Raw genomic sequence first — 23,925 nt, forward strand, 5'->3', positions numbered from 1 at the left:
ACCTACTTTTTAATTTTGTTAATTTTTAATTAGCACAACTTTTATCTTATCTTTCTCTACATAACAATGTATATACAACTTTTATGCTCAGCCAGGAAATTTCTGGGTTGTAGCAACTATTGTACACATTGAATTAGACCGTGGATGGAGTTATTTAGCATGCAAAAATTGCGCAAAGAAAGTAGACAGAGGGGAATAAATTCTATTGTAAAAAATGCGAGCAGATTCAATCTGCCACTCATAGGTATGACCGTATGACCATAATTTATAGTTTCTTTACTATTATATGATTAAAAATTTAAAAATACAAACTCTTTCCAGGTACAGGCTACAAGTTTGTGATGGATTGCACCGGTACAATTTCTTTGCTGCTATGGGATCGGGATGCAACTAAGATTATCGGAAAGTCGGCAAATGATTTAAAAGATGCTGTATTTGAGGTATAATACAACTGCTTAGAAAAATAAGGGCATCAACATCCAAAAAATTGGTGCATGATCTATTCCCCTGCATCTCCTTTCCTTCTTATTTTATGGGGTACTTGACTTTGTGTCTATATGCAGGTGAGGATTGATAAACTTGAAAGAACTTTAGGTTAACCAATATCGTCAAAGTTCTTTTAACTTTAAGTTACAAAGTATTAAGATATGATTTTCAAAATTTCAAATGAGCTTATTGCTAAATCTGTATGCCTTTGCTCTTATTAGATTTACTTGAGAGGTTTGATAAGTTATAAATGCAGGTAATAGTTCTCTGTTTTTAGCTGTCCCTGAGTTTTGCTAAAGCTAAGATAGTTGTAGTTAATCACTGAAAAACCTAAGATCTGTTTTTAATAGTTCTCAGTTTTTAGCTTATCGCTAAAGTTTCACTTTGTTTTGAAGTTTTTTAAAATCTGAGTTTGTTCTTTCGTAGTTAAACACTTAAAAAGCACCATAGACTCAAGGAAATCTACTTTTGTTTGCAAGTATTGTATGAAAGCTAGAATATGTAGATTAATTCATTCTGGAACTAGAAGATAAACCTCATATGTTACTGGGAAAAAAGATTAAAACCTATTCATCCTTCAGATTATATCAAATCAACATCCTGTATTCTTTCATGTATTGCATGTTCTGAAAATTACAGACTACCAGTGCCTGTTTTTTATTTTTTCAATTATTTTTTCTTGGTCTAACAAAGTGGTATATTGTGGTCCATGTGTGGTGTAGATTTTTGAAAGTGAGGTTATGAACTAAGAGGCATTTTGTATCAGGAAACTTATGCTTTCATTTTAGTTTCCCATCTTCTACTTTAGTCTTTTTATATTAGTAGCTTTATTTAGTGTATTATTCCTCGCATTTATCTTATGCTTAATAACACACTTACTATGAGAATTGAAGCATCATCTTTGTAACAATTTTATCCATTCTAATAAGGAACAAACAAAATATGTACACCGTATTACATTTACTTTTTACTTTTGCTGTTGTAGCTTCTGTTAACCACAATTATTATGTCTTTTTTGTTAGACTTCTGGTGCTGCAGAAGACTCTTCATGTCCAATGGAGATAGAAAATATTGTCGAAAAAATGTTCATGTTTAAAGTTGAGGTGAAGAGTATCAACAATCAGAATAAAGATGAAGTCTTAAAAGTTGTTACGCCTACTGACGACGAGGAAATTATAAAGAAATACATTCCTTCACCACAAGAAGACAAATTCAAAGTATGTTTCTATACTCAATTTTTCTCAATTTTCCTATTTGTGATTGAATTACATTTTAATTATGATACACTTTTTTATAGGACCCAGATTTCAATAATAACGAAGTCAGTCATGAAGATAACGAAATCAGGGTGATTTTACAACTCATTATAAATATTTTACATAATTTATTATTTTAATGTAATGATTTGCAGGTTATAAAATAATAATGCAACAAGAACTATAGATTAACTATTGATTTTCACAAGTTTTTCTGTTTTAAATATATAGGATTCGACTGAAGATAATGAGTTGATCGATGTTGCACATACACCTGCCAAGATAGGTATAAATAATCCTGCAACGATGGTTGAAGAAGATTCAAATGCACAGTTATCAGGAAATAAGATCAAGAGAGTATTTAAAAAGAAGAAGACAACATAAGTTGTTTGCATGTGTAACTGTTGGATTACTGGATAAACTAAGAACTGTCTGTTTAGTTAGTTTTATTAGTTATGAACAAGACGATTTGAATCATTTCATGTTTTTTTTCTGGTATTGAACTTTTCCAGTTTAGTTAGTTTGGTATTTTCATTTGTTATGGACAAGATATTTGAATTAGTTCATGGTTAGTTTATAAGGGGGAAAGAATAGACAATTTCTCTAATATTTCTCTTGCCCAATATGAGTTCTGCACAGTATGATACATCATCTAAATCTGCAGTAGCGTCCGAGGACGAATACTCTGAAACTCTCTCGTGTTGGTCCTTGGTTCCAAAAATGGGAAACCTCTGCATGTATCTTACTGGAACTTCACAATAAGGTTCAAAGTAACTACAAACAGGCGACGAAACAAAATAATTCATTTGAGGAAGCAGCAATCTTGTCAGTGGCATATGATGATGCAGAGTATCTTGAAGCAACATGATAATGGAATAGTTGTGAACATATCAGATAAGACAATTCCATGTTAAAAATCTCATACTAATTAATTGTAACCTTTTGAAAGTTTATATAGATTTGGTGGCTGGCCAAAATTAAGGAGACGTATTAATTATTCAACTTTATTTCAATACCTGTCCTTGAGATGTGTCCCTTTGGAGGCATCCATTAATTAATAAGAATATAAAGAGGCCTACAGAAAAGAATGACTTGTGAAATTTTCATTTACCAACAGTTATGTTTTTTCATCATTTTAAAAAGGAGAAAAACTAAAAAGTTGGAAAAAAGGAGAAGGGAGAAAATGAATAGTCACTTGAATGATTCCTACTATGACTCTACGTGTCTTCAATATTTTTTCCTAAATTTATAATTATTAATAAAGTTAACGTGATTGTCCTTTTGTTTACCTGGTGTAAAGAATTTTATTTTATATACTAACAGTGCAAACTCAAACTAATTTTTATACCCATTTATTCAACAAAGGCTACAGTTTACGGTTACATAGTAAGTTTTGCTTTCTCAACAAAATTCCATCTTCTTTGTAACTCCCACTTTGTATCTGTCATAACCACCAACTCACTTCATCTTCCTTCAAAATTCTTTCAAAAAGGTATTCTAAATCAAACTTCTCGGATCCTTTTCTATGGAAAATCAAAAGAGCCTACTTTCCCGACCAAGCATATACAACATACAGGATCATAAACGGCGCAAAAAACACTCGGTTACCAAAGGTATGTTCATTTTCTTATGTAGTGAAACAGACATTTGGGGATATAATCTGGCCTTCTATAGGAAGATCTACTGCAAAACATTAAAATAATATATTCTTATAAATTTACATTCTAAAAGGACTTGATCAAATGAAGTTTCTTGGAGAAGTTCAACAGTTCTTAAAAACAAAAACAACCCCGCAAAGTGTTCCAAATTGTAGAAGGGAATGGAACTATAATGTTTCGCTTATTTCCTGTCGATATTCAAGTAGTGAGACTAACTTTTAAGATAATTGATATATTCAAATTTCTTTTTCTATCATCTTCTAGCTTGTGTTATTTTTTAATTGCTATGCCTTTTAGCATCTTATGTTTCTCTGTCATTATAAATCTTCTAACAATCCTCTTTAGCGCCTTCAATTATGTGGTGCATTCTGTTTTGATGTGATATTAGATAAAAATAGTCTAGGGTGAAAGATGAGAACCATGTGGTTCAGAGTAAGAAAGGGATTAGAGTTAAAGGTTCAACAACAATAACTAAAAAGAAAATAAATTAGATAACTCTCATCATCAATGCAGAGGATGCTCATGCATATAGATAATGATCATGACATGAAAATAAATTTTCAATCTCAGTAGGTGACGCATCTGAAATTTATTTATATAAGAGGTTAGTTCAATTAAAAAATTAATTGCCAAAGGTTGAGGCACTTTTATCTTATACCATAATTACAAGCTTTGTGCCAAATGAACTGATATCATTATGTAAATGAAGAAAGGTAGAGGGGCAGGCTTATCATCTCCGAGTTTAAACAAATGCGGATTGACCTAAAGAGTTGGCTCTAAACAGATTTTTGGGTCAATAAATAACTCAATTGATGTCTCTGAAATTTAGTACATTAGGATTGAATCATACAATAGCTATTTCTAAAATTATGCTTATTATTTATTGTTTAGACAACATAATTGTTCCCCACTAAAAATATCATCATGGTTAATAAAAATAATTTTCTTTATTTCTTCTTGTGTTTGCTTATACATGTGTTAGCTAGCTTTATAGTTATATCACTTTGTAATTATAATTCTTACAACAATTAAGCAAATTGCTGCCTTTATTTTTTTGTGCTTATTAAAGATGAAAAACGCATTTTCAGTTTTTTTTGGGACAAATAGGATTCATAACAAAATGAGTCCATGCATTATGCGAATTAATCTTTGCTTTATATGTATTGTTATTTCTAAAATCTGACCAAAAATAACATACAAATCTCTTCTACAGATAAAGTTGAACCTTCCAAAAACAGAAAATATTCAGTCGAAAGTGAAGAAAGAGTTCCTTCTTTGTCTGATATAACAAATGGTGAGTGACAATATCATTGATTTAATGTATTTATACTTGTGTTATTGTAACTTACTTTACCATAATTTATTCTTATTACAATGTTTGGTTTAGTTGATTAATAGTTGTACAATTAATGATGCATATGTAACTCATTGTGTAGACATGAGAATACATCATCTTCTCCCTGATTTAAACAAAATTCCTATAACTATTAGCATCTGTTGTTTTTATTATATTATTGACTTTCCAAATTTATTATCTTCTGGTGCCTCCAATTTATGTAGTTCATTCTGTTTTAATGTGAGAGTGCATAAAATTAGTTTAGTCCAAAGGATGAGAAACATGTCGTTCTGAGGAAGAAAGGGGCAAGAGTTACAGGTTCAACTAGAACAACTAAAAGGGGGAAAAATTAGATACCTTATACTCTATTTGTTCTCTGTTTCATTGATCAGTAGGAAGGTTGTGCATATTATTGCCTCTTCTTTAAAACAAAATTTTATATACATAATAACATTCTGAAGTCTCCCCCTTTAAAATTCTGCATTTTATACTTTTATATTTTACTATAATTTATTCTTATTAGAATATTTGGTTAAGTATCAGTTATACAACTAATGATGCATATTAAAGACATGAGAATACATCATCTTCAGCCCTCCAACAATACAAACTATTCTGTCGAAAGTGAAGAAAGAGTTCCTCCTTTGTCCGATATAACAAATGGTGAGTGACAATATCATCTATTTAATATATTTATAGTTGTGTTGTTACAACTTACTTTACCATAATTTATTCTTAATACAATGTTTGGCTAAGTTGATTAATAGTTATACAACTAATGATGCATATGAAACTCATTGTGCAGACATGCAAAATAACATAGGATATGAAGATGATGAAGAGTATCCAGGTATGACAACCATACCTTTGCACTTTTCTGTTATTATTAAAGAACAATCTATATTGCCAAATATAGATGTATATATCTACGTACCATCCTATTAATTGATTTAACTACTATTTTTCTTAGAGGTGGATGTTGAATGTGGCCAAATTTACACTGAAGCTACTTATAAAAAACACCTTATTCACACAACACAGTTCGATAAAACAAATCAATAATCCTATGTCTTTCACTTTATATACTATTGCAAGTATAGATTACTGGGATATAGGAGATGCTACATATGAATGCGAAAAGTGCGGGGCTCTTTTTTGGTATGAAGAAAGAATCCGCAAGCATTACAACTCAAAAAAACCTATTTTTACACTGTGTTGTGATCGTGGAAAAATAAAGCTTCCAGATCTTAAGAAGCCTCCTGAAGTTTTGGAGCATCTTTTATTTGGATCAGGTTAGAGGAATTATAACTGTTAATATCAACATGTTCAAATCAACTTATATTCACATTTATCATTTTGCAATGGTTTTAATATAAGTGCTAAAAGTAGCCATTTTCGCGAAAATATTAGGAGTTATAACTCTATCTTCTCATTTACATCAATGGGGGGTAAGGTTGATGTCTCTATCAACCAGAAAAGAGGGCCAAGAACATTCAGATTATGTGGTCAAAACTATCATCAAATTGGGAGCTTACTACCTCCTGAAGGATCTACTCCAAAATTTGCACAATTATATATATATATATATGATACAGAGAATGAAGTTAGAAATAGAATCAATGTTATCAGGTTAGTCTTGTACCTTTATTATATAATACTATGAAAACAAAAATTAACTTAGAAACCTTTATTGATATCATATATATTTTTTTCAGTCGTGGCCAAGATATTAACAAACTTCATGCTGAAATTGTTTCAGATCTGAAACAAATGCTTGATGACAATAATGTTTTGGCAAAGACATTTAGGATGGTCAGAGATCGATTCCAAAAGAATGTAGACTCCAATGTTAAGCTCAGATTAATAGGGAAAAGAGGTACCGATGGTAGAAGATACAACTTACCAACAATACCAGAAGTAGTTGTTTTGGTGGTTGGTGATTTTGAAGTTTCTAGAAGTGACCGCGATATCATTATAGAAACACAATCTGGACAACTACAAAGGATAAATGAACTAAATGCTGCATATTTAGGTCTACAATATCCTTTGCTTTTTCCTTATGGTGAAGATGGGTACAGAGAGGACATTCCTTTAAGTCAAGGTGAAGAATCATCGAGAGGAAGGCAATGTGTTAGCATGCGAGAATTTTTCGCTTATAGAATTCAGGAAAGATAAGATGAAGTTCCCACCATTGTGTCTTCAGGAAGATTATTTCAGCAATTTTTAGTTGATAGTTATACAATGATAGAATCTTCTCGGTTGAAGTTTATAAGGACTCATCAAAAGCAATTAAGAGTTGATTCTTATAAAGTCCTAACAGATGCTATATTGCATGGTGACATCGATCCTTCATCCCAAGGTAAAAGGATAATTCTACCTTCAAGCTTTACAGGGGGTGCACGATATATGGTTCAGAATTATCAAGATGCTATGGCAATATGCAAATGGGCTGGGTACCCTGATCTTTTTATCACATTTACTTGCAATCCTAAGTGGCCAGAGATTACTAGATTTGTTGAGAGCAGGAACTTGAATCCTGAAGATCGTCCAGACATTTTAAGTAGGGTGTTCAAAATTAAATTGAACCGCTTAATCAAGGATTTGAGAGATAATCATATTTTTGGACAAGTAAAAGCAGGTATACAATATTTAAAATTTTATTTAAATAAATATGATGATTTTATATGATTCTTTCCTACGATTCAGATAATTATTTTTTCTAATAAACTTGCATAATTTCCAATGCAGTGATTTATACCATTGAGTTCCAAAAACGAGGGCTGCCTCATGCTCATATCTTACTTTTTCTTCATGAGCATAATAAATTTTCATCTGCGTCAGATATTGATCGAATAATTTCGACAGAAATACCAGATGAAGTGAGTGATCCTAATTATTACAATGCCGTAAAAAATTTAATGATGCATGGTCCATGTGGTTCTGCTAGGAAATCTTCTCCTTGCATGCAGAATGGTAGATGTACAAAGCACTTTCCTAAAAGGTTTGTTGACGCAACAACGGTTGATGAAGAAGGGTATCCTGTTTATAGAAGAAGGGATAATGGTAGAACAATTATGAAAAATGGTATTGATTTGGATAACAGATATGTGGTGCCACACAATCGCTTCTTATTATTAAAATATGGTACTCATATCAATGTGGAGTGGTGCAATCAAACAAGATCCATTAAATACTTATTTAAGTATGTCAATAAAGGTCATGATCGTGCAACTGCTGCTTTTTCTCAAAGTACTCATGACAATGGTTCATCAACCGTTGATGAAATCAACATGTATTATGATTGTCGCTACATATCCCCATGTGAAGCTGCTTGGAGAATATTTAAATTCCCAATTCACCATAGAGAACCGTCAGTGGAAAGACTATCATTCCATCTTCCAAATGAGCAAAGTGTCATTTTCTCTGATGATGATCCAATTGATAATGTTGCCAATAAATCAACTGTAAAGGAATCGATGTTTTTAGGATGGTTTGAGGCAAACAAACTTTATTTGGAAGCTAGAAATTTGACTTACGCCGAATTCCCTCTTAAATTTTGGTGGAACCAAAATAAAAAAAATGGGAAAAGAGGATAAAATCTGTATTTTCTATTGGGAGGATTTTCTTTGTTACTCCAGGGAGTGGAGAGATATATTATCTTAGATTGTTGTTGAATCTAATCAAAGGTCCAACTTCGTATGAACAACTTAGAAGAATTAATAATCAGAGCTATCTTACTTTTAGAGATGCATGTTATGCACTTGGGTTGTTGGATGGCGACAAAGAGTATGTGGATGCTATAAAGGAAGCAAGTACTTGGGGAATGCCATCTTATCTAAGACAGTTATTTGTCATGCTGTTGTTATCAAATTCAATGTCACGACCAGAAATTGTTTGGCAATCATCATGGCAGTTATTGTCAGAAGATATTCTCCATGAAGAAAGAACATTATTGAGTAACCCAGGTATTAGAAGATAAAATTTTCAGATTAAAATAATTTTTTTACTGCTATATGGATTAAACGAGGAATAAATGTTGATATATGATAACTTCTATAATATTCTAGTTTGTTGAATATTATAGAATGATAGATGAAGACAACTCTCTATTTTTAACTTTTGATAAAGTCAATTTGATCATTTTATAATATCAATTTTTTCTCGCTACATTTTGTTCTTATATGTTCTAAACGACATCACAAATTGCAGCTTTCTCTTTTGTCTTATTTTTATACATGTAGTTAAAAGAACTAAAAATAGTACTCCAGATCCATGCTTAGATATGTTATTCTATAAATTAAACCAATGATCTGTATGCTCATACAAACAAACTACATATACATGAAACTACACGATTGAGTTTTAAGTATGACTATATATTTTATTTTGAACTCTAACATTTTTATGTCATGCAGAGGCAGAGCTAACCGATTATGAATTGAAAAATCATTGCTTGAAAAAGCTGGACAGGATTTTAAAAGGTTGTGGAAAAAGCTTTAACGATTTTTCGACAATGCCAAGACCATATTACAATGAGGAAGAATTCGATGGTGCCAACATACTAATTAATGAGGAATTGCGCTTTAATAGGCGTTCTATGACATAAGAACATCAACAATTATTAATGAAATTAACATTCGAGCAGAAGTCTGTTTATGATAAAATCATATCTGCAGTGAATGAAGATAAAGGAGGGTTATTCTTTTTATATGGTCATGGAGGAACTGGCAAAACTTTTATCTGGAAAACATTATCTTCTGGCATACGATCTAAAGGCGATATAGTGATAAATGTTGCTTCAAGTGGTATTGCTTCTCTTTTGTTACCAGGAGGTCGAACTGCTCATTCAAGATTTGCGATCCCTCTAAATCCAACTGAAGATTCAACATGCAATATAAAACAAGGTAGTCCTTTGGCAAAGTTGATTGTGAAGGCAAAATTAATCATTTGGGATGAGGCACCAATGATGCATAAATATTGTTTTGAAGCTCTTGATCAAACTCTTAGAGATATTCTAAGATTTAAAGATCCATCAAATTTAGATCAGCCACTTGGAGGCAAAACAATTGTTCTTGGAGGTGATTTCAGACAAATCTTGCTTGTAATTACAAAAGGTAGCAGGTAAGAGATTGTTAAGGCAACTCTAAATTCTTCATATTTGTGGCCCCACTGTCATGTTTTAAAGCTAACAACAAATATGAGATTGCAAGGAAATATATCTGGTGGTGATTTGGATGATTTAAAACAGTTTTCTGATTGGATTTTGGCAATAGGTGATGGAAATATTGGATGTTCTATTGATGGCATTGAGAAAGTAGAAATACCCGATGATCTTCTCATACATAATTGTGATGATCCAATACTTGAAATTGTAGAAAGTACATATTCTGATTTCTTAACACATTTCACAGATATAAAATACCTTCAAGAAAGAGCAATTCTTGCGACAACTCTTCAGATGGTGGAGTCGGTGAATGATTACATGGTTTCTCTCAACAATAGTCAGGATAAGTCATATTTAAGTTCGGATACAATTTGCATGTCTGATCATGCATTTACATCTTTGGAACATGTACATACACCTGAATTCCTAAATAGTATTAAATGTTCAGGTATACCAAATCACTCTATCACTTTGAAGGTTGGTGTTCCTGTGATGTTGTTAAGAAATATAGACCAATCGTCAGGATTGTGCAATGGTACAAGATTGATCATCACAAGACTTGGAAATCGGGTAATTGAAGACAAAGTATTATCAGGAAAAATGGCTGGAGACAAAGTTTTTATACCAAGAATGACACTTACTCGATCTGATGCAAGAATTTCTTTTAAGTTTCACAAAAGGCAATTTCCCGTCATTGTATCTTTTGCCATGACCATCAATAAATGTCAAGGTCAGTCATTATGTAATGTGGGATTATTTTTGAAGAAGCCTGTGTTTACTCATGGACAACTATACGTTGTACTTTCAAGAGTAACAAGTAGAAAAGGGTTGAAGATTTTATGTTATGATGAAGATGGGAAAATAACAAATGAAGCTACAAATGTAGTGTATAAAGAAGTTTTCTGAAATTTAGAGGATAGAAGTTTTTAATAAGTATAAAATGAGAAGCATCAACAACAAGTTTAGTGTACATACTCGGTATATAGTTGGTCATACTATAGACAGACCTAAAGTTGGATGAGGTAAATATTCTTCTAAATTTAATTTACTTTGATATATCATGTTATAGCTTAACTTTTTTTTAGTCATATAAAATACTTTTATTTGTTAAATTATATATCTATATTTGCAGTCAATCACTTCAGTTAAATCGTGGAGTTGCAAGAATATGGATAACCACCATTATTTCACATTTATCGATTGCTACTAGGTATGCAATATTACTCGGAATGAATTTTATTAGAAAATATATAATAGGAGTAATGCTATCGTTTATCAATCACAGCTCCAAGCTGCTGGAGATCTGAATTTTTTTCAAATTTGGCATCAAATGGGGCACTGATTATTTCTTGAAATCCAGTTCCAACCGTAGTCGCTTCTACATTCATGTTAGTCCCAATAGTTTTCAAGAATATTGAGAATAAATTTTATTCTAAGTTTCTCCATAAACATATGTTTGTTAAATGTTAAACATTTAATTGTGCATTTTTTAAAGGTTGGGGATCCAATAAAAGATCATGAATGTTGGACAAAGCCAGAGAGCATGAAAACACTACAAATTGTACTACTGATAGATCAAAATAATCGTGGAACAAAGATTGTTGTTGAGAGGAACTGATGTTTGGTTGTCTTATAGAAGGTGGGTTTCACTGCTTATTTAAGAAGTATGAGTTCTGTTTTGATGTTATCCTACATGAGCATGTTACAAATGATCGAGTATCTTTTCATCTCATACATAAAAAATTTAGTTACAAATTCTATACAAAATTTAGTTACAATGACTGTTGCTTTAAACAAAGGTTGTGCAAAAATATTTCATAATTGATTTCAACTACCTTTTTTTTCCCTACAAGATGATTTACCACCTGTTAGTTCAATCTTGGTAATTTTTGTTCATAGGGAATGTTCTAATGAGTGCAGAGAAGCTGTCTCATTTTTGATTTTTGCACCAACAAGATTCGCCGACGTGTCAGAATTACGCCAACTAAGAAGTGTATTTATTCAGAGATTTGGAAATTCCCTTGAATGTTATGTCAGTAAAGAGGTACTCACTCATCTTTTCACTGTCATAATATTTGTGCTTAAACTTACAACTGGAACTTTACTTTTTTCCTTTAGCTTTAAAAAACATAACAAATTTCTTTCTTCACAGTTTGTTCAAAACTTAAATTCAAAAGCTACAAAGGAGATGAAGCTTTGGATGATGCAAGACATATCATCAGAATCTGGTATAGAATGTACTTTAGAGCAGAAGCTTTACAATCCACTTATAACAGAACAAGCAAGCCTTGCATAGAACCTCATAATCTCCTCTTTTCTTGCATCAAAGCCAACTTGAATTGCTCTTTAAAAGTAAATTTTACCAGTTAAGAATTGATAGTAGTTTCATTTTTTAACATTCTGCTATCCTTTCTGTTTGGAGTTTCCAGTTTTAAGAAATATATATTCTATTTCTCTTTGACTTGCCTATGCACATTTTAAATATATTTGCTTATGCCTACCCTTTATTTTATTTTTTTCAATACAAGATTTATTTACAATGACTGTTGTTTTATCGAAAGATGGTGCACAAAATTTTCATAGCTGATTTCGACTGCCTTTTTTCTTCTCTTCTCAATACAAGATCATTTACCACCTATTATTTTGCAACTTAATCATATATCCACTATTTGCAGGTTTATAGAACCACAATAGACAAAAGCTACATAATTTGCTTATGGCGATACAGGTAAGCTCCTCATCAACTCTCTATCTTTCGAATCCACCTCACCGAGCCTAAAGCCCTGTGGACTTTTTTACGAAGGCCTAACTTGACAGGACCGGACGGTCGATTCATAAGGGTTTGAGCATTGGTCGGATACCCTACTAGGTAAGGCAAGCGCTCACCGATTTCTTTAGTGATATAGAGATAGGTGTCTGTAGTGCCGCACCTACTGAATGAATTTACTTCATGCACACCTTAAAGCTATTTAATACCTAACTAAAGATATTTCATTTTTGATACTTTGATTACTTTCATACTCAGGCATGTGGCACTGCCCTTGGACTATGCATTGTACGTACCCTTGTGAGTTCAACTCTTTCCTGTTTCAAATAAATAAGTTTCAGGAATTTGAGACTTCGAATTTGCAAGAAAAAATATTTCAATTTGGATTTGGCTTGAAAAAGAGTTCAAGTTCTATCTTTACGATTTACTGTACTTCATGACGTCTTAATCCATTTACAAGCCAAAGGATGGCATAAACATCAACTCTCAAACCAAAATTCCACATTGTTCATCATTGCTAAGAAAGTTCCCCTTGGAATAGGCTTTAAGCATACAAGTGAAGAATATTGACCGTCTTGCCAGTTTTTAATGATGATATGCAGGTTAACAAAATTGGTGGGAGATCAAAGTTGTAAAGAAAAATAGACCAGGGAGAGTGATGCAACTATACCTTCAACTAAATTGTCCTGCAGAGTCACTGGACACCACTGTCAGTTCAATTTTGAAGAACATAAATTGAGGGTAAGTAGAACTATGAAATGATGTGTCTGTAGTGTCACACGTACGAAATGATGTATTTGTAGGAATACATGGAGCATAACCAAATCATCTTAGCATTAGTTATTCATTTTATCATATACATGTACGTGAGTTAGTTGCATTCTCTGCCAAAGAAATCATCTCTAATCCGGTATAATCTGGTATTACCCTCATATCATTCAAATTTCTAAGACACCTAGGCCCAGTATTTACACACATGTAACATTGTTGGTCTTCCAATTGTTGTAATAAGTCGCACTCACGTTGCTAGTCCGCAAGGCTCCTCCATTTCAGTCATCCGGTTTTGAATTCTATGTATTACATCTTCATCTACCATACCATTCTTCTAATGACTGAGTCTGGATATCTAAATTGCTTTCATTTAAAGGACACAATTTGGTGCACCTCTACGAGTGAAGTTGGCAGTTCAAATCTCACTCTGGACTGTTTATTTGCAATTCTATTAAACCAATTCATTTGCTTCATGTTTTTAGTATTCCAATTAGACGAAGGTGATGTAAATCTTATGTTATAGACTGAATTGCAAATTGCAGTCTTATATTGTCATTTAATCACGTTTTATACTTTTCACAAATTGCAGAGTATTTCTTGCAGACAAGTGCTATTCTTTCGACGTTAGTTGATATCGTTGATGAAGAAAGGATTGAAAAGACAATTGCAAAATGTTGGATGATTTACTGGAGATTCATCTTCTCCGGTAAATCACATCTATTCTTTAATATCAGATAGACTCCATATGCCACTAGCAGCTTTTGTGGTTACAAGATTCTGAGCAGACTATAACCTTCAATAGAGCAGACTATAATGAAGTAGTTCTTATCCAATTTAACCCCTGATATTTGAGGTACTTAAAAATTCTATTGATGGTAATTCAAGTAAGTTGGTTGAGTTATTTGATTGACTAATATAGAAGCATACTTAAAGTCCTTATGGATTAGTCGGAGTATTTATTTTGTCTCTCTTTAATTTTCTTTTTATTGTCAGGTAGCTTATTAACAAGAAGTGGCAAGCCGATGGATATATTAGCAAAGCTAAATGAGTTAGTTGGTTTTTCGCCTCATCAAGAAATTAAACTTTTTGAGGTTAATTTTTTTCCTCTTATTATTCTCTTGCTGCTAAGTTTTTAACTCAAGCCCTTTTTTTACAAGTCACTTGGGATTGGTAGTCCTTGGCAACAATAATATAGAGACAACCCGATAAAATTCATCTATTTGTTTTGTTGTCTAAATTTAATCTTCGATCGTTTTTTCTTTGAATCGATCCGCGCATCGCGTGGGTACGTATACTAGTTAAGTGTAATTGGGAGGAATTAATTATACTCCCCAATTCACAAGGGGATAAAAAATTAGTTATAATTACATCATGTAATTATAAGACAACTTTTCCAATCCTTTTTTTTTTCTTTCAATATTTTTTTTATCTTGGAAATAAAAAAGACATAAACTTTCTATTCCACTTCTTCCCAACGTTGTCTCTACAACTTCACTCCAGGTAAGATCTTTTTTGTTCTTTCCCTTTCTTATTGTATATTCTTAGTTTTTTGCTAGTTGATTTACTTGGTTCCTTAATTCCATCTTTGTATCTTTTCTGATTTAGGACATTAAAATAAAATTAGAGAACCTTAATATATTGGTATTTACTTTGAAGTGAGCTGCTTGGTCAGCTCTTGGATGATCAATGACAAATTTTTCTCTGCAATTATATATAAATTACCTATAAAATGACAAGAGAAAAGTATTTGAAGACAAAGTTAACACTGATAAATCATTGTGCTTTATCCATATTCAGCTGCACATATACTTAACATTTGCCTGACTTGATTAAGCATTTATGCAAATCTTATGAACATATAGCAGAATCATATAAAAAAAATGGAGAACATATCAAAGGTAATAATCTCTCATTTTTCTATTGGAATGAAAACAGCTCCTAGTGAATTCATCTTTCGGCATTAATAACTCTCAAACATGGGTAATTGCATTCATATCTTTTCTTCATATAAAACTAGAGTCATTGAATGTAAGTTATTTATTTTTCTAATTTAAAAATAGTGGTTATGTTATAAACTCACCCAAAAGACGTTTAATATAGGATGAAGAAGTTGCCAAATTATAATACTTTGGCTTTGATTTTTGGAGTCATTATCGCTAATGGTAGGAATGGATGTGAAATTAGTGATATGGAGGATTTTCAAAATGATTTTTATGATGACGAAATAACTGGTGAAAAAGTTACTACACCTGCTTCTGAAGATACACAACCTATTGACCATGACCATGTATCTCTTGATCAAAGCACAAACTTTACGAGTACTAAAAGAACTCAATCAACATGTCAAGACAAGAGAGCAGGAGAAGGACGTTTAGCTGAGCAACAAACTTTGGCATATCGTCCAAAAATAATTAGGAACTCTATTGGAAGTATCTTGCTAAATCTATTGATAAATGGACAGCCATATGTGAAGAGCAAATAAGGCTACAATATGAACCAAAAATACTTCTGCGGAGAAATTAATGTCTTTGATAATAAAACTAGAATTAGATGATGCATGGAATATATAAGTTATTGATCTCCTTACAAATAAGAGAAATATTAAATTCTCTGTTGTTATAGCTCTCGTGCTTGGAAAGAAATGGGCGGTGAACAAATTTGGTTTATATGAGCGATGCCGTTAAGGTTGTATTTTTGTTATTCGAATGAAGTAATAAGCTAATATCTTATTTTCTTTTGGATTATGTTAACTATTTGTTTCAGATATAAGCACTTTCTAGCTTCTTCTTATGCTTTATATATGTCACACCTCAAAACTGAAGTGGAACGTGATGGCGCTCAACCTACTTACTCGTCGAGCAAGCTATATTCTATCTAACTGTAAGTGATGATAAGGTCATTAAAATAAAGCAAATATGAATAACTCTTATGTTATACCCATCTGAAAAATATAACTTATAGAAGTTTAGCAAAGTTTTATCCGAAAATCTAAACCCAATAATGACAAGTCATGAGCCTCTAAGGACTAAAACCGAGAACAATATTTTTGGGGCATTCCCTCAAATAATAAAAAAATATATATATAGTTGGAGGTCTGAAAATAGTCAACTGCCGCTGGAAAGAAATCAATGGAGTCTATCTACTGGATCCAAGAAATCTGAACACTAGTCACGAGTTTTGTCACCTACACAGTCAATACCTGTCACATTTCGTGGCAGATCCAAACAGGCTAAGTATCTCCAAGGGTACCCAGTAAGTATGTATAGGGTGTGCCGCGAACAGGAAGGCTTGGCTGGAAATTGCCTTACGCAAACGCGAGCTGGGTTTCACGAATGCATTGGCCACTAACTGCTACTCTTCGCGGATGCGGAGGTCCCTTCATACTATCATATCTTTTGGATTCCCCATATGTCCTACTATCATATCGTCTATTCATGGATCTCATGACATTCCGAGAGATCTTATTGACTTACTTCATTATGCATTTCATCCATTTATACATGTATATTGACCCATGACCAGATGGCGTTATATGTGCGTATAGTATATGTATATATATATATATATATATATATATATAGGGTATGGGGAAAAGTTATGGCATTATATACGCATCACCACCTGATCAGCTGGTATACATTTATGATTTCTCCCACAGAGGCTGAGATGATATGATGGAATGCCCTCAGTGGCTTGATGATGTTATGTATCCATATATCTATGCATGATATGACATTTATATGCATATGCATGGCATTATAAATGTTTCATGGTTCATAGATCTATTCAGACTTACAGGTTGAGTCCTTTACTCTATGTTTCTTTCAAGTCTGTTATATACTAATTTTTATGCCTTACATACTTGGTACATTATTCGTACTAACGCCCCTATTGCCTGGGAGGCCTGCGTTTCATGCCCGTAGGTGTAGGTAGACAGGCTGACAGTCCCCCATCTTAGGATCCTTGCTCAGCGAGAGTTGGTGTGCTCCATTTGATTCGGAGCTGCTATTGAGTTTTGGTACGATACTTTTGTATACATATGGGTATGACGGGGCCCAGTCCCATCCTCTATACAGTTGTACACTCTGTTAGAGGTCTGTAGACAGTCATGTGTGTGTGTGTGTGTGTGTGTGTGTGTGTGTGTGTGTGTGTGTGTGTGTGTATATATATATATATATATATATATATATATATATATATATATATATATATATATATATATATATATCTTTTGGGCATGTTTTCCCACATATGTTGTTCATATGAATCAGTAGTTTATTTTCAGACGTTATGCATGACCTACACTTATTTCATGTTTATATCTTAGACGTATGCATAGGGGTGTTCGATAGGTAGAACTCGAGCACTCGTCACGCCCCATCGATTTGGGTCGTGACAAAAGTGGTATCAGAGCAGTTCCATCCTAGGGTTGTCTACAGACCGTGTCTAGTAGAGTCTTATTTATGAGTGTGTTGTACACCACACTTATAAATATGAGGCTACAAGACATATAGGATATTACCCTCCCTTCTAATCTTAGATCGTGCGATATGAGGATTCATTTTCCTAACGATATGTTATATTTTCAGTGATGCCCAAGAAGGATACAGCCGCCCAGAAGGGCAAGTCCGTGGCTGATGAGACTAAAAGTCGAGCGCCACGAGTTACCAGGGCTCGGGAAGAGTCGCATAGTGGAACTCCATCTCAGACTTTACATACCCTGCCCTCTCCAGAGGAGATCCGAGGGTCACCGACTCTAGGACCCGCTCTAGTACCCCCCAGCTCCTTAGCCAGATACACCAGGTCAGGTAATGAGAGATGCTATTCAGCTATTGACTCGATTAGTGTCCGCACAGGCTCGAGGCTAGGAGGTAGGTATTGGTAATGCAAATAGGGCCATTAGTGCGAGGGTTCGTGATTTCATTAATTTGGACCCTCAGATATTCACTAGAGCAGATCCAAACGAGGACCCTCAGGTATTTATCAATAGGATGCAGAGGACTTTGAGGGTAATGAAGGCCACTGCGACTGAGTCAGTTGAGCTAGCTTCCTATAGAATTCGGGATGTTGCAATTAATTGGTACGAGTCTTGGGAGTTGTCCAGAGGTGAGGATGCCCTTCCAATAGTATGGCAGGAGTTTATAGAGGCTTTTCTTCATCATTATTTGCCACCATAGCTTAGACCGACCAGAGTTGATAGGTTCTTGACCCTTCGGCAGGGTAATATGAGTGTTCAGGAGTACAACCTTCAGTTTGATTCTTTGGCTAGGTATGCTCCCACTATTGTAGCTAAAATGGAGGATTGGGCTCACCGGTTCGTGATGGGGTTGGAGCCGCACCTGCTTAATGACTGTATGTCGGTCTCACTTTATCTAGGCATTGATATTTCTCATATTCAGGCATACGCTCAGGGTGTAGAGGAGCGTAAGCAAAAGCAGAGGGCCGATCGTGAGCATGATAGGGGCAAGAGTAAGAGAGCGTGATCTTCAGGTCCTTCTGGTGAGTTTCGAGGTGGTCAGAGATAGCAGTACCCGAGGTATCTATCCCAGGCATCAGCTAGTGCACCCCCTCAGTTTGCCGGTAGGAGATTTGATCGTTCCACATATCCAGGGCCCAGTCAGAGTTCTAGGGCCTCTAATTCTCAGTATAGGGGTGAGTCAAGTCAGATGAGGCCACCCTTGCCACGATGTGCTCAGTGTGGTAAGCAGCATGCCAGTCAGTGCCTCATGGGGTTGGGTGTTTACTATACTTGTGGTTATCCAGGCCACGTTATGAGAGATTGTCCGACGAGAGGTGGTGCAGGTATAGTTCAGCCAACGGAATCTGTAGCTGGTTCGTCATCATCAGTATGCCCCCATGGGCAAGGTTCACAGTCACCAACCGGTCGTGGTAGAGGCAGAAGTGGAGCATCTAGCTCGAGCATCCTCAGAACTGCGTTTATGCATTAGCGGGTCGACAGGATCAGGAGTCGTCACCTTATGTTGTTACAGGTATATTATCAGTCTCCTTATATGATGTATATGCATTGATTGATCCAGGTTCCACCTTATCTTATATCACTCTTGCTAGCAAGTTTGGGATAGAACCCGAGTTGATAAACCTTTTGAGGTGTCTACACCTGCTGGAGATCCAGTGATAACTAGACGGGTATATAGAGATTGTATAGTAGTACTTCTTAGTTATTCTACAGTAGCAGACCTGATTGAGCTAGATATGGTAGAATTTGATGTTATAATGGGTATGGATTGGTTGGCTTCTTGTTATGCTAACGTTGATTGTAGATCAAAGATGGTTCGGTTTTAGTTTTCAGGGGATCCAGTTCTAGAGTGGAAAGGTAATACTGCATCACCGAGAGGTAAGTTTATTTCCTATCTCAAGGCAAGGAAGATGATCAGAAATGGATATATTTATCACTTAGTTCGGGTACAGGATGTGAAAGTAGAGTCACCGACCCTTCAATCTATCCTAGTGGTTAATGAGTTTCCTGATGTTTTTTCCGATGAGCTTCAAGGCCTTCCGCCAGAGCGGGAGATTGAGTTTGCTATTGACTCATTACCAGATACTCAGCCGATATCTATTCCTCCTTATAGAATGGCACCTGCAGAGCTGAAAGAGTTGAAAGAACAACTGAGAGATTTGCTTGAAAAAGGCTTTATCAGACCCAGTACATCACCGTGGGGAGCACCTAAGTTATTTGTGAGAAAGAAAGATGGTTCCTTGCAGAGGTGTATTGATTACAGACAGTTGAATAAGGCGACGATCAAGAATAAGTACCCGCTCTTGAGGATTGATGATTTATTTGATCAGTTGCAGGGTGCCATATGTTTCTCGAAGATAGATTTGAGGTCGACGTACCATCACGTAAGGGTTAGAGAGAAATATATTTCGAAGACAACATTCAGGACTAGATACGGGCACTTTGAGTTTCGTGCTATGTCATTCGGGTTGACCAATGCCCCAGCAGTATTCATGGACTTGATGAACCATGTCTTCAGATCCTTTCTAGTCTGTTCGTGATTGTATTTATAGATGATATTTTAGTTTATTCTCGTTCAAAGGCTGAGCATGTAGATCATTTGCATACTGTGCTCAGAGTTCTACAAGAAAGGAAGTTGTACGCAAAATTCTCTAAATGTGAATTCTGGTTGAATTCTATAGCTTTCCTTATACATATTATTTCAGATGAGGGTATCCGTGTTGATTCACAAAAGATTGAGGCAGTGAAGACTTGGCCTATACCCACGACACCGACGGAGGTTCGTATCTTCCTGGGTTTGGCAGGTTATTACATGAGATTTGTAGAGAGCTTTTCTTCTCTTTCAGCACCATTGACAAAGTTGACTCAGAAGGCAACTAAGTTTCAGTGGACTGATGCATGTGAGCGGAGTTTCCAGGCATTGAAGGACAAATTGACTTCAGCACTGGTTCTGACACTCCCAGAGGGGATCGATGGTTATGCTATCTATTGTGATGCTTCCGGCATTGGATTGGATTGTGTACTGATGCAACATAATAAGGTTGTATCTTATGCTTCTAGACAGCTAAGAAAGCACGAGAAGAATTACTCGACGCACGATTTAGAGTTAGCCACGGTGATTCATGCACTAAAGATGTGGAGGCACTATTTGTATGGTATTCATGTTGATATCTATACGAATCATAAGAGCCTATGTCTTCAAGTAAAAGGAATTGAATTTATATCAGAGGCGATGGTTGGAGCTACTGAAAGACTATGATGTTGATATTTTATACCATCCAGGGAAGGTGAATGTAGTAGCCAACGCCCTGAACCATAGATCTATGGGCAACCTATCATATTTATAGCTAGAGAAGAGTGCGATAGCCCATGAGATTCATCGGCTAGCTAATCTTAGAGTTCGATTACTAGATTCAGGTGATACCAGAGTTACTATTCAGGACACGACAACATCCTCTTTAGTAACTGAAGTGAATGAATGCCAGTATAAGGATCCTGTGCTAGCTCATTATAGAGATACAACCCGTCAAAAGGAGAAGACACCATTTGAGATTACAGGAGATAGAGTCCCCAGATATCGAGGTCGATTATGTGTTCCTAATGTAGCAGGGCTGTGCCAGCAGGTTATGGGAGAAACTCACTATTCTCGTTATTCTGTTCAACCAGGAGCGACGCAAATGTATCATGATATCAGGGAAATATACTGGTGGGACGAAATGAAGAAGGATATAGCAGAGTTTGTTGCTCAGTGCCCTAATTGTCAGCAGGTTAAGATTGAGCATCAGAAACTCGATGGATTATTGCAGGCTATAGAGATTCTGACTTGGAAATGGGAAGTAATTAATATGAATTTCATCATAGGCTTACCTCGAACCCAGTTTAAGTTTGATTCTATATGGGTTATTGTTGATAGACTTATAAAATCAGCCCATTTTCTGCCTGTTAGGACTACGTATTCATTAGAGGATTATGCAAGGCTTTACATTAAGGAGATAATACGACTTCATGGTTTCCCTATATCTATTATCTCAGATAGAAGTGCTTAGTTTACAACTAATTTCTGGAGGTCCTTCCAAAAAGGATTGAGGACTCAAGTAAGTTTTACTACAACATTTCATCCCCAGATAGACTGTCAGGCTGAGCGTACTATTCAGACACTGGAGGATATGCTACGGGCTTGTGTGATAGACTTCAGGGGTAGCTAGGATGATCATCTTCCACTTATTGAATTCGCATATAATAATATCTATCATTCCAGCATTCAGATGGCTCCATACGATACTCTTTACGGACTGAAGTGTAGGTCACCTATCAGATAGTTCGAGGTTGGGGAAACTAAGTTAGTATGACCAGAGTTGGTATAACAGGTAGTTGATAAGATTAAGCTTATACGGGAAAGGCTATTAGCAGCCCAGAGTCGTCAGAAGTCCTATCCAGATAATTGATTACAGACTTGGAGTTTCAGGTAGATGATTGGGTATTCCTAAAGGTATCACCGATGAAAGGCGTTATGAGATTTGGTAAGAAAGGAAAGCTTAGCCCTCGGTATATTGGACCTTATAAGATCGTACGGAGAGTAGGCCAGGTAGCATATGAGTTAGACTTGCCTTCCAACTTGGAGTTAGTACATCTAGTCTTTCATGTGTCTATGCTCCGTAAGTGTATCAGAGATCCTTCTAGATTCATTCTAATTGACGATGTTCAGGTCACAGAGCAACTATCATATAAGGAAGCTTCCATTGCTATACTAGATAGACAGGTTCGGAGATTAAGAACTAAAGAAGTATCTTCGGTTAAAGTACATTGGAGGAACAATAATGTGGAGGAGATGACTTGGAAAGTTGAAGAAGACATGAAGTGTAGGTATCCTCACTTGTTTCCGCTTCCGGAGGAGGATAGGACTGAGATATCACAGCCTTAGGTATGTATATGGTACTCGATTCTTATGTTAGTTATTGTCATTAGTCGTGTGAGGCCATTGGTGTTATTGATTATTGTGGCCCTGTGTGGCTTTGTATTGTTGGGTTTTCTGTCTGACAGGTTGGTAGTGGTACCATTACAGAGGAGACTCTGCCAAAATTTCTATAGATCTCTCGGAGTTCAACATTCGAGGACGAATGTATCTAAAGGGGGGAGATTGTTACACTTTGTGCGTCCCAAGGTGACGTATAATGAATACGAGAACTTTTAATCATGATTTAAATGAGTTTAAAGTCACACAAGTCATAAATGACATGACAGACCTATTCTAACTTCCAGAATCGGATTCAGACCCGATATCAATAAAGTTAACTCCTGGTCAAACTTCTCAAACTTCCAGATCTTCAACTTCCTAACTTTTGCCCATTCAAGCTTAAACAACCTACGAACCTCTAGATCAATATCCAGACCCGCTCTTAAGTCCAAAATCACCATACAGAACTATTGCAACAATTAAAACTCCATTCCGGAGTCGTCTACACAAAAGTAAAACTATGGTTAACTCTTTATACTAAAACTTCCGACTATATATGATGTTTGGATAGAAAATATAAAGTTTGGGAAAAATCGGATTTAAGTTGCAGAAAAACCGACTAAGGATTTTTCTTATAACGTAGCTTTTTGAGAAATAATTTTTGTATCCTATATGAGGTCTTTTTGGGACATATTATATACCACATTAAAGGTCTTGGAATGTAGTTTCCAATGCACTTAACCGTTCATTCATACAATATCTGAATAAAAAGATATAAGAGTCGGAAGATGGGCCAATGAGAGGGTGCCAAGCTAGCACCTCTTTGACTTTTCAAAAGTTGATATATAGGTCTTAACTCGTCTCTCTCTTCAAGTTTTACATAGAACCCGACCAGAGAAAACCATAAAACATATCCTTGAGCTCTCTAATAGGGTTTCAAAGAATACTAACATCCCGGGTATGAAATCGAGAAGCGATAACATCAGAATGATCCCTACCGACGTAAGTATCATTATACCGCCTCTCTTATCTCAAATGTCTAATTTCTATATTTAA

The 23,925-nt window shown here is 35.0% G+C and overlaps 4 protein-coding genes across 9 annotated transcripts; all 4 read left to right on the forward strand.

Annotated features, from left to right (window-relative positions):
- LOC142161615 (uncharacterized) lies at positions 1-2,349 on the forward strand. Its single transcript, XM_075233694.1, has 5 exons — positions 1-244; positions 322-440; positions 1,509-1,703; positions 1,784-1,834; positions 1,974-2,349. The coding sequence occupies exons 1-5, from the start codon at positions 145-147 to the stop codon at positions 2,124-2,126; spliced, it is 618 nt and encodes a 205-aa protein (XP_075089795.1). The 5' UTR covers positions 1-144; the 3' UTR covers positions 2,127-2,349.
- A 785-nt stretch (positions 2,350-3,134) lies between these two features.
- Positions 3,135-7,368, forward strand: LOC107782417 (uncharacterized). The gene is made up of 5 exons (XM_075229080.1): positions 3,135-3,355; positions 4,614-4,694; positions 5,307-5,399; positions 5,542-5,586; positions 6,496-7,368. Exons 1-5 carry the CDS (start codon positions 3,268-3,270, stop codon positions 6,909-6,911), a joined length of 723 nt encoding a protein of 240 aa, XP_075085181.1. The 5' UTR covers positions 3,135-3,267; the 3' UTR covers positions 6,912-7,368.
- On the forward strand, positions 6,978-9,342 carry LOC142161735 (uncharacterized). Its single transcript, XM_075226482.1, has 4 exons — positions 6,978-7,374; positions 7,485-8,226; positions 8,355-8,701; positions 9,152-9,342. The coding sequence occupies exons 1-4, from the start codon at positions 6,978-6,980 to the stop codon at positions 9,340-9,342; spliced, it is 1,677 nt and encodes a 558-aa protein (XP_075082583.1).
- Positions 8,911-14,779, forward strand: LOC107782420 (uncharacterized). Of its 6 annotated transcripts, XM_075233700.1 has the most exons (13): positions 8,911-9,857; positions 10,148-10,630; positions 11,033-11,110; positions 11,186-11,288; positions 11,396-11,539; positions 11,800-11,944; positions 12,053-12,128; positions 12,576-12,628; positions 12,704-12,769; positions 12,926-12,967; positions 13,270-13,408; positions 14,028-14,291; positions 14,432-14,779. In XM_075233700.1, exons 1-2 carry the CDS (start codon positions 9,361-9,363, stop codon positions 10,212-10,214), a joined length of 564 nt encoding a protein of 187 aa, XP_075089801.1. In that variant the 5' UTR covers positions 8,911-9,360; the 3' UTR covers positions 10,215-10,630; positions 11,033-11,110; positions 11,186-11,288; positions 11,396-11,539; positions 11,800-11,944; positions 12,053-12,128; positions 12,576-12,628; positions 12,704-12,769; positions 12,926-12,967; positions 13,270-13,408; positions 14,028-14,291; positions 14,432-14,779. The 6 variants fall into 6 exon arrangements, with proteins under 6 accessions (XP_075089801.1, XP_075089796.1, XP_075089797.1 ...); XM_075233695.1 differs by having other exon boundaries at positions 8,911-10,630; XM_075233696.1 differs by having other exon boundaries at positions 8,911-10,630; positions 12,926-12,955.
- The last annotated feature ends 9,146 nt before the right edge of the window (positions 14,780-23,925 follow it).

This window comes from Nicotiana tabacum, chromosome 2, assembly GCF_000715075.1.
Source record: "Nicotiana tabacum cultivar K326 chromosome 2, ASM71507v2, whole genome shotgun sequence".
Classification (NCBI taxonomy): domain Eukaryota; kingdom Viridiplantae; phylum Streptophyta; class Magnoliopsida; order Solanales; family Solanaceae; genus Nicotiana; species Nicotiana tabacum.

Coding starts and splice junctions, on each gene's coding strand:
- LOC142161615 (XM_075233694.1), top strand. CDS start 145: ATGGAGTTATTTAGCATGCAAAAATTGCGCAAAGAAAGTAGACAGAGG. Junction 245..321: donor ATTCAATCTGCCACTCATAG/GTATGACCGTAT, acceptor AACTCTTTCCAG/GTACAGGCTACAAGTTTGTG. Junction 1,835..1,973: donor ATGAAGATAACGAAATCAGG/GTGATTTTACAA, acceptor TTAAATATATAG/GATTCGACTGAAGATAATGA.
- LOC107782417 (XM_075229080.1), top strand. CDS start 3,268: ATGGAAAATCAAAAGAGCCTACTTTCCCGACCAAGCATATACAACATA. Junction 5,400..5,541: donor TTTGTCCGATATAACAAATG/GTGAGTGACAAT, acceptor CTCATTGTGCAG/ACATGCAAAATAACATAGGA. Junction 5,587..6,495: donor AGATGATGAAGAGTATCCAG/GTATGACAACCA, acceptor AAATTGTTTCAG/ATCTGAAACAAATGCTTGAT.
- LOC142161735 (XM_075226482.1), top strand. CDS start 6,978: ATGATAGAATCTTCTCGGTTGAAGTTTATAAGGACTCATCAAAAGCAA. Junction 8,227..8,354: donor GAATCGATGTTTTTAGGATG/GTTTGAGGCAAA, acceptor TTCTATTGGGAG/GATTTTCTTTGTTACTCCAG. Junction 8,702..9,151: donor AACATTATTGAGTAACCCAG/GTATTAGAAGAT, acceptor TATGTCATGCAG/AGGCAGAGCTAACCGATTAT.
- LOC107782420 (XM_075233695.1), top strand. CDS start 9,934: ATGAGATTGCAAGGAAATATATCTGGTGGTGATTTGGATGATTTAAAA.